General features: G+C 37.7%; 1 protein-coding gene across 7 annotated transcripts in view; it reads right to left on the bottom strand.

Annotated features, from left to right (window-relative positions):
* Window positions 1–5,798: 5,798 nt before the first annotated feature.
* Window positions 5,799–10,364, bottom strand: part of grik1b (glutamate receptor, ionotropic, kainate 1b) — a 51,598-nt gene continuing 47,032 nt past the window's right edge. For all 7 annotated transcript variants that reach the window (XM_056238608.1, XM_056238609.1, XM_056238611.1 and 4 more), the window contains 3 exons: window positions 9,589–9,806; window positions 8,112–8,337; window positions 5,799–6,499 (listed from right to left, as the gene is read on the bottom strand). In XM_056238608.1, coding sequence (XP_056094583.1) covers window positions 6,210–6,499; window positions 8,112–8,337; window positions 9,589–9,806 — 734 coding nt within the window. In that variant the 3' untranslated portion in view covers window positions 5,799–6,209. The remainder of the gene's footprint in view (window positions 6,500–8,111; window positions 8,338–9,588; window positions 9,807–10,364) is intronic.

Genomic DNA, 10,364 nt, shown 5'->3' with positions numbered 1-10,364 from the left:
TTCTTGCTGAAGCTCAAAGATGATGCGTAACACGAGAATGAACCTCATTGGTTCTTGAGGAAGCTCAAACATGATGCGTAATACGAGAATGAACCTCATTGGTTCTTGCTGAAGCTCAAAAGTGCTGCGTAACACGAGAATGAAGCTCATTGGTTCTTGCTGAAGCTCAAACGTGCTGCGTAACACGAGAATGAACCTCATTGGTTCTTGCTGAAGCTCAAAGATGATGCGTAACACGAGAATGAACCTCATTGGTTCTTGAGGAAGCTCAAACATGATGCGTAACACGAGAATGAACCTCATTGGTTCTTGCTGAAGCTCAAAAGTGCTGCGTAACACGAGATTGAACCTCATTGGTTCTTGCTGAAGCTCAAACGTGCTGCGTAACACGAGAATGAACCTCATTGGTTCTTGCTGAAGCTCAAACATGATGCGTAACACGAGAATGAACCTCATTGGTTCTTGCTGAAGCTCAAACGTGCTGCGTAACACGAGAATGAACCTCATTGGTTCTTGAGGAAGCTCAAACATGATGCGTAACACGAGAATGAACCTCATTGGTTCTTGCTGAAGCTCAAAAGTGCTGCGTAACACGAAAATGAAGCTCATTGGTTCTTGCTGAAGCTCAAACGTGCTGCGTAACACGAGAATGAACCTCATTGGTTCTTGCTGAAGCTCAAAGATGATGCGTAACACGAGAATGAACCTCATTGGTTCTTGAGGAAGCTCAAACATGATGCGTAACACGAGAATGAACCTCATTGGTTCTTGCTGAAGCTCAAAGATGATGCGTAACACGAGAATGAACCTCATTGGTTCTTGCTGAAGCTCAAAAGTGCTGCGTAACACGAGAATGAACCTCATTGGTTCTTGAGGAAGCTCAAACGTGCTGCGTAACACGAGAATGAACCTCATTGGTTCTTGCTGAAGCTCAAACATGATGCGTAACACGAGAATAAACCTCATTGGTTCTTGCTGAAGCTCAAACGTGCTGCGTAACATGAGAATGAAGCTCATTGGTTCTTGCTGAAGCTCAAACATGATGCGTAACACGAGAATGAACCTCATTGGTTCTTGCTGAAGCTCAAAAGTGCTGCGTAACACGAGAATGAAGCTCATTGGTTCTTGCTGAAGCTCAAAAGTGCTGCGTAACACGAGAATGAAGCTCATTGGTTCTTGCTGAAGCTCAAACGTGCTGCGTAACACGAGAATGAACCTCATTGGTTCTTGCTGAAGCTCAAAGATGATGCGTAACACGAGAATGAACCTCATTGGTTCTTGAGGAAGCTCAAACATGATGCGTAACACGAGAATGAACCTCATTGGTTCTTGCTGAAGCTCAAAAGTGCTGCGTAACACGAGAATGAACCTCATTGGTTCTTGCTGAAGCTCAAACGTGCTGCGTAACACGAGAATGAAGCTCATTGGTTCTTGCTGAAGCTCAAACATGCTGCGTAACACGAGAATGAACCTCATTGGTTCTTGCTGAAGCTCAAACGTGCTGCGTAACACGAGAATGAACCTCATTGGTTCTTGTTGAAGCTCAAACGTGCTGCGTAACACGAGAATGAACCTCATTGGTTCTTGTTGAAGCTCAAACGTGCTGCGTAACACGAGAATGAACCTCATTGGTTCTTGCTGAAGCTCAAACATGCTGCGTAACACGAGAATGAACCTCATTGGTTCTTGCTGAAGCTCAAACGTGCTGCGTAACACGAGAATGAACCTCATTGGTTCTTGCTGAAGCTCAAACATGCTGCGTAACACGAGAATGAACCTCATTGGTTCTTGCTGAAGCTCAAACGTGCTGCGTAACACGAGAATAAACCTCATTGGTTCTTGCTGAAGCTCAAACGTGCTGCGTAACACGAGAATGAACCTCATTGGTTCTTGTTGAAGCTCAAACGTGCTGCGTAACACGAGAATGAACCTCATTGGTTCTTGAGGAAGCTCAAACGTGCTGCGTAACTCGAGAATGAACCTCATTGGTTCTTGCTGAAGCTCAAACATGATGCGTAACACGAGAATGAACCTCATTGGTTCTTGCTGAAGCTCAAACATGATGCGTAACACGAGAATGAACCTCATTGGTTCTTGAGGAAGCTCAAACATGATGCGTAACTCGAGAATGAACCTCATTGGTTCTTGCTGAAGCTCAAACATGATGCGTAACACGAGAATGAAGCTCATTGGTTCTTGCTGAAGCTCAAACGTGCTGCGTATCACGAGAATGAACCTAATTGGTTCTTGCTGAAGCTCAAAGATGATGCGTAACACGAGAATGAAACTCATTGGTTCTTGAGGAAGCTCAAACATGATGCGTAACACGAGAATGAACCTCATTGGTTCTTGAGGAAGCTCAAACGTGCTGCGTAACTCGAGAATGAACCTCATTGGTTCTTGCTGAAGCTCAAAGATTATGCGTAACACGAGAATGAACCTCATTGGTTCTTGCTGAAGCTCAAACGTTCTGCGTAACTCGAGAATGAACCTCATTGGTTCTTGCTGAAGCTCAAACAAGATGCGTAACACGAGAATGAACCTCATTGGTTCTTGCTAAAGCTCAAACATGATGCGTAACACGAGAATGAAGCTCATTGGTTCTTGCTGAAGCTCAAACGTGCTGCGTATCACGAGAATTAACCTCATTGGTTCTTGCTGAAGCTCAAAGATGATGCGTAACACGAGAATGAACCTCATTGGTTCTTGAGGAAGCTCAAACATGATGCGTAACACGAGAATGAACCTCATTGGTTCTTGAGGAAGCTCAAACATGATGCGTAACTCGAGAATGAACCTCATTGGTTCTTGCTGAAGCTCAAACATGATGCGTAACACGAGAATAAACCTCATTGGTTCTTGTTGCCCTTAGCTTTGCTGCTTTTATTTGTGTTTTATGTGTTGTTATGCAGGTATTATTTTCTTTATATGGCTGTTCTGTAAAGCACTTTGGTCAGCCTAGTGGCATCATATAAAGCGATCGTGTCTTATCAGAAAATTTTGACTGAATCTCCCAATTCATATGGTTTCGTTTTACGATCTCTTTATGAACTTTTTGAAGCATTAAAGTGGTAGTTGTCTAGCTGTCAATGGAGGAACAGAAAGCTCTCAGATTTCTCCTAAAAGATCTTCATTTGTTTTACGAATATGAACAAAAATCTTACGGGTTTAGAACAACATGAGGGCGAGTAAATGATGACAGAACTTTAATTTTTGGGTGAACTATCCCTTTAATGTGCAGACACACTGATAATCCTTCTATTCAGACCACCGATATGAAGACGTACAATTTGTCTACAACAACTTAAACACACACACACACACACACACATCGCACATGCAGAGAAAGACACAGAGTCTGATTATTCCATCCGCCACAAGCGCTACAACACGGAGAGCTGCTGTAGGAGGAAACAGCTGTGCTGCAGCACAAGGTCATAGAGCCGTAATCCTGCGCTGCGCAACGCTAGATTAAAAACTCCCAGTTTTGATTAAGAAAGCAGGGTTAGAGGATTACGGTCAAGTGAACTAAAATGAAAGCAGTTTTAAACTCAATCCCAGAGTTCATCAAAATGCACAAACCTCAGACTGTCATCTCCACCGCAGATTAATGCAAAAGCTTCTTTGAAACTTCTGTGTGGCTCAAACTCTCATTCAGCCCAAGAGATGCTCTGAGGAAATAAAAGTCAAATTTATGAAATAAAAAGTCATGACAGTAAAAGTTTAATTTTTTGTCATAATTCAGTTTGTCATAATAATGACTTTTTATCCCATAGATTTAATAAAGCATGTTTTTTCTTTTTCTTTTATGTGGTGGAAATGGGCTTCCATACTATTCCCTTGTTCACAAACTGGACAAAAATACACACGGGTTAAAAAGACACTATACCGTTTCCTTTTAATGGCAGACTAATAGTAAAGTGTTTTGTGTCCCAAAAGGTATTTTTATGTCCTGACTGCCGTTGCATTAGATCAAGAATTAAATCTGCACTTAAATGCTGCAGGAAAAATAATATTTTTCTAATGTAATTACTTTTAATGTTTTGTTGTTGTTGTTGTTGTGTCACTGACTGAATGAGTAAAAGTGTCAAAGCAGTTTCAATTTATACCCATTTTTGTGGAGGTCGACGTGTTGTTTCGGCCTTCGGGTTCTAGAACATGAACATCGCATGGACAAATTCAAAAGGTCAGAAAAGGGTGGAAGAAACGAAAATGCAAGAGTTTTTTCATTCAGTTTTCTCTCACTTAAAACCCTCAAAGCCTTTGAAGGAAGGCAGAAATCACACACACACAGAAATCAGAGATGATTCTTTTGATGGGTCGAGCCCTGAAGCCAGCATTCATAATCATATGGAAATTGTGAGACATGAGAACTGAAAAAGTGACAAAAACCGGCACCTTCATTGCAGATAACAGAGGTTTCAAGGAGAACCTGTGGAGAGACATTGAGTCCTCGAAGAAGCTGCATACTAGTTCCTCCACAAGGTCACCTGCTCTTGATTTATTCAGAAAAGACTCAGTAATAGTTTACAAGACTGAGTTAAAGCAAGCTCACTCAAAAGTGAAAGGTTTCACATCACTGACACAAAACAGGATTGTATCACATTCGTGTAATGAGAGCTGAGGCATATGGAGATTTTCAGACAATAGAGAATCTGATCCTCAAAGAAAGATATTGTACGAATTTAGGAAAAATATTGTAAACAAATCATATTAATTACTTTTATGTTGCTTTTTATTGTTGTTCTTTGGAGACAGACAGCTGTGTTACTATTAACTGTTGTTGTATAAAAAAACTAAACTAAATGAAGATTATGTAAATGATAATGATTTTCATTTCATGATGTTTCCTTTAACAATGGAGGAAATGGAATTAAAATGCAATTGTCTGACCTATAATTTGTCGTTTTCATTACTTGATTTTATTGACCGATACAAATTTTCTCAGGTTTTCTCAGTATAAGTCCATCACCAAAGTGGATCAATAATAAAATACTTAAACTCAATTCAGTCCATTTTAGTTTCAGGTGCAGAAGACTGAACGTCCATCTGTGAAAAAAACATCATTAAAGCACTGATCGACTACAAGAGGCAAATAATAAAAAAGGAAATTAATCAAGAATCCCCCCCAAAAAAACACATATATTGTTCTCGTAAAGAAATCATTTCAATGAGATAAAATATTTATATGCATTTTCACAAGTGTCAAACGATACAAAAGCAGAAAGGATGATGAAAAACGAAGACAAAGTCTTGCACCTGTAGACTGAATAAAACATAACCAGTCCGTTAATCTGAGGTTAAAAATCTCTGCGAACACAAAAACAGCCGCGACAAAAACATTTGTGTTGTGCAGATTCGAATCCATTCATCCAAACTACGTTGCATATTAAACGTCGCATATGATCTGCACAGCATTTTCAATTTTAGAGAAATTGCCAGAAAAACGACTTGTTAGGACGTCTGCAGTGCTGGATCTGCATGTTAAATCTGCATTATAGACATGTTTGTTTGTTCTCACTATTAAAAAAGGGGGTTCATATAACACACGGCTTTAAGACAAATGTTACAAACAGTCGTGAAATAAAATAAGTCATTTTATAAGAGAAAGGCTAAAACGGTCAGCATGAGCCTTTAAAGGTGAAGTATGTAATTTCTGCATCACCAAATGAAATAAATGACTGTTTTCAAACAGGTTTCCCATCTACCATTTGACTGAATTCGGGCATGTTAAAACTGTTGTTCGCACTCTTCGGGAAAATCAACCAATGAACCAACTTATAAATGACTCGAGCTTGAAATGAACATTTTAACATGGAAAAATTACACACATCACCTATAATAAAACCCACAGACATGTCTTATCATAAATTAGATAAAGAAGGAATATGTCTGTAAAGAATAAAATGTTCAAGTCCTTTAAATCTAAATACAAACTACATGGATGTGAGCTACTCTACAATGTGATAATTGAACTGCAGTTCACCTTAAACTAACCCTCCTCTCTTTATTCATATCTCACTGACTTTTCATCTCATTGTCCATCTCTGAAAATACATCTGAAAATTAAAAAAGTTTTTTGTCCAACGTCGCCCCCAGTTATAACACAGCTGACATCATATAACACCGCAGGTAATGTTCAGTCAGTGTATGTCCGGCTTTAGGAGAGTCGAGGAGCAGAAGTCCTGTGACGTCCACCAGCTCCTACATCAGTATTTATTGTGCCATTCACACTGTCCCACGCTCACCTCCTCGATGTCCAGGTTCTTCCTGGACCTGTAGATGAACTCCCCGATGGCCACGAACACGGAGAGGACGAGTCCGGCCGCCAGAACGATGAAGATTCCTCCGATGTTCTCCACACCCAGAGCGCTGGCCTCTTTACTGTCCTCCTCGGGACAGCCGTTTCCTCGCCACCACTTCTCCTTCATCATGTGGAGTTTCCCCTCCTCCTGTAACTGCAGGATGGCGATGGTCACCTTGTCCCGATACGGGGAACCTGACAGAAACCCAGGGTTATTATCAGTGTCTAAAACTAAAGCCATGAAAAAGAGCGTTTCCAAAGACACGCCTGCTTCAAAACACATGAACACACACACACACACACACGAGGCAAAGCGTCACGAGACTACCTCTCATGCAATGATTGGACGAGCATTTTTTGGTCCTGAGACTTCCACAGAAGATACCATTTTAATATAGTTTGATACATGTTTTAATATTTAGACCACTTCTATTATTGATTGCCATCAGGATGTGAAGAGAGTTTAACAGTATAACAAAGTTTTTGTAAAAAAAAATTGCCTAACCTACCTTTAAATTAACTTATTTTATATCAGCGAGTTGCTAAAGTTTTTCATTTTTGTTGTTTATTTCAGGATTATTATAGCCAGCTAAAACCATAAAAGAACATGTGTTACTTGAAACAACCGTTAACTGAAATAAAATAAAACATATATATTTTTTTGTTTCAGCTAGTTGCTTAGGCAACATTTCTAATTTTAATTTTCTTTCAACTTGATGTACTAAAGTAACAAAAACGGAAATAAAAATTTATAAAAACTATATAGACCTAAAAAAACTACTTAAAATGACAAAAACACACAAGGCAACTAAAACTTTAAATAAAATTAAATCGAAAACCAAATAAAAATATAAAATTATGCAAAATATTAATAAAAAATATTATAGTATCTCAATGATACTAAAATAACACTGGTTTGTTTGAAGTACTAAAATAACTAAAAATGGAAAAAAAAATACTAACAAAAAAACACAAATCTAATAAAAAAAAGACAAAAACACAACAAAAATACAAAATCTTTAACTACAATATAAACATTTTAATACAAAATAAACAAAAACATGTTCAAATAAAAAAAATAAAAAAATCTAAGGTACAAAAAAAGTACAAAAATAACAATGCTTCAAGTCCGTTTTTCTAGGATTTGTCATTCCTAAATATTTTCAAAAGGCTAGTACTTTTATTTTACAGGTTTAAAGGTGAAGTGTTCAATTTTTGCATTTCTGTAATCAGCAGCATATTGATTTATTGAAACATGTGAATAAATATGATGCAATATTACAAAATATCACTGGTTCAAATTATGGTTTCTCAAACTGAAAGAAAATAAAATGAAAACTAACTAAATAAATACGTTTTTGACAGAATATTTATAAAGATTGATTAGTAACACTTTACAAAGCTTAATTTGTAAACATTACCAAAGATTACCTAATGCACCGTGAACATACTTCTATTAACTAACATTAACAAAGATTAATAAGTGCTCTAAAACACAGCATTAATCTAACAAATGAGACCTTATTAAGTGTTACCAATTTATTAATATTTATTGATATATCCTAATTAAATGTAATTTAGAGACCTTAAAGAGAATATATATAGTATATGTGTGTGTGTGTGTGTGTGTGTGGTTTACATACCAGATCTGGTATAACTCAATTTACTCGTTGATTCAATCATATTAAGTATAATTTTCAACTTACTATTTTTACATTTTTAAACAACACCAGGTAATTCAAATGCAGCTACATGATGCAGTTTCTAATGAAACCTTTTTGACACTCCTAGTTTACTGTGAGTGTACCGATAGGAGTGCCCACTCCGTAGCCCTTGGAGTCGATGAGTCCTCCGATCTGTGTGAGGTTGCAGTTCCTCTGGCTGATGTACTCGATGCTGGTGGACTCCATCAGGAGAGCGTAGTCTGTGGTCATCACACGCTGGATTCCCTCTCGGTTATTCTTCACCAGCGCTGTGTTCTTCCGGCTGCTCATGAACGCCCACATCTTCTCGTAGGTGGAGATCTTTGATTTCTGGGAAAGATATGTCAGAGCATTATTGTAGTGTAGAGCATGTGGCATGGGTTAGTTTCCAGGGGAATATACCCAAATGACAAATGCATAAATGAAAACGTTTAATGCAAGTAGCCACTTAAAGGTATGTGACAGATTTTACCAAAGAAATAATAAAATAAAAAATTAAATTAAATAAAATCACTGTCCACCAGGATCGAGTGTACAAAACAAAGTGTTTTATTGCTTTTGTAAAATTTCAGCAACAGCAATATGAAAAAACATACTTATTATTAATCATTAAAAAATATTCTTTCTTTTTTTTTTGTGCAAATTAATCTAGTTCGTTAGCCTTTGTTTTTGTGAGTATATCAACTAATTTTAGTTTTGAATGATGATAAAATAAAATAAAATACTGTAAAAAGTATCAGTAATCATGATTGTCTCTACAAAACAATCTTGTCGTTGTAAAATGTCAGCAACAGAACATGATAAAAGGCAACAATTGTACGGTAGTTCATTAGTCTTTGTTTTTGTGAGTATATCAAATATTTGACAGTTTTGAATGTTGATCATCTAATTAAGAAATAAAATAGGAGAGGCTGTATTATATATTTAAGTATTTTATTAATATAATATGTTATTTATTTAATCAGATTCATAAAGCATCATAAGTAGATCTATGTAAACTAAGGTTCATAAGAACTAGAACTATCAATTTATAATCAGATTTAAGAGCCAAAACTATCACTTTCTCAAAGAAAATATTTACAATCTCTATTTTCAATAACGATATGAAATTATTTACAGCCATAGCACAAATTTTTTAGGAGAAGAGCAGTGTTTCAGACACGTTTATTGTTTCCGCTTTGAATGTATGTACAGTACGCTGATCTTACTACTGGACTTCCTGACCTTATGCCATAAAATCCTTCTTTGCTTTGCTGGTCTAAGTCAGTGCTGTGACAGATGTCCTCATAACTCTCTCTTCCTCTATAAGCTTCTTTAATTCGCTCTGTACATGTTGAATTCCCTCTGGCTGAGGTTCGTGTCCTGTAATCATTCCCGCCAATCTGTGCATGTAAAATCACAGGTCTGAGTGTCTGGAGGTGGAACCCGTTCACCCGTTCACCCGTCAACCCTCAAACCAGCTCTCTCAAGTCAATGCCAAACCAACATATCACAAAACACACAGATACTGCATACAATGTTTAAACAGACTGATTTTTTTGTATATGAGACCTGGATTGCCTGATCTAAAAGTTGCCTAACCTTAAAGAAAGTCATAGTGGAGCCGTCCCTCACGGCCCCGTACTCAATCTTGGTCTGTTTGGCCAGGTCGTCGGCCGAGTCTATCGGCGAGTCCATTCGCTCCACGGTGAGGAAGGCGGCCAGGTTAGCCGTGTAGGACGAGATGATGATGAGGGTGAAGAACCACCAGATCCCTCCAACAATCCTGGTGGACAAAGCCTTGGGCATCAACTCCGAGCCTGACCAAGAGAAATATTCAACCAGTTAACAAACGACTGGGTAAAAATGATGGTTAAAAATCAAGAATGTTTTTCGCTGTTTTATAGACCTTTTTATGCACCAGAGAAACGAGGGCGCCGCCATCTTTAGAATATTGTCTTTGAACTTCCGTTTTTGCGGTCGCTCTGTATATTTCTATGGCATCGCTGTCCAGGAGTAATTAGCTGGTGAAGTTGATTTACTTATTGTAGAGTTAACGAAAGTTATCATGAGCATTGTAATGTTTATGATAAGCATTGTAAAGCATATGTCTTAACAAATGGACCTTGGGATTTTTTTTTAACGAGCCGTTCATTCATACCTATGCAAGATCGCTTTGAAAATACAGACCGGAAGTCAAGAGACAATGAGCTCAGCGCGGAAAAGGGGCGGGGCTACATAAGGTCTATAGTGATTTTGTTTCTACTTGTGTGATCAAAATAAAAAATTCAAATAAAATAAAATAAAATAAAAAATTTAATTTCATTAAAAAAATGAAATAAATAAAAACAGAAAATGTAAGTGGTTTAAATAACTCA

This window comes from Rhinichthys klamathensis, unplaced genomic scaffold (genome assembly GCF_029890125.1).
Source record: "Rhinichthys klamathensis goyatoka isolate OS25496 unplaced genomic scaffold, OSU_Roscu_1.1 h1tg000527l_1, whole genome shotgun sequence".
Classification (NCBI taxonomy): domain Eukaryota; kingdom Metazoa; phylum Chordata; class Actinopteri; order Cypriniformes; family Leuciscidae; genus Rhinichthys; species Rhinichthys klamathensis.
This window is presented reverse-complemented; position numbering and strand designations above follow the sequence as displayed.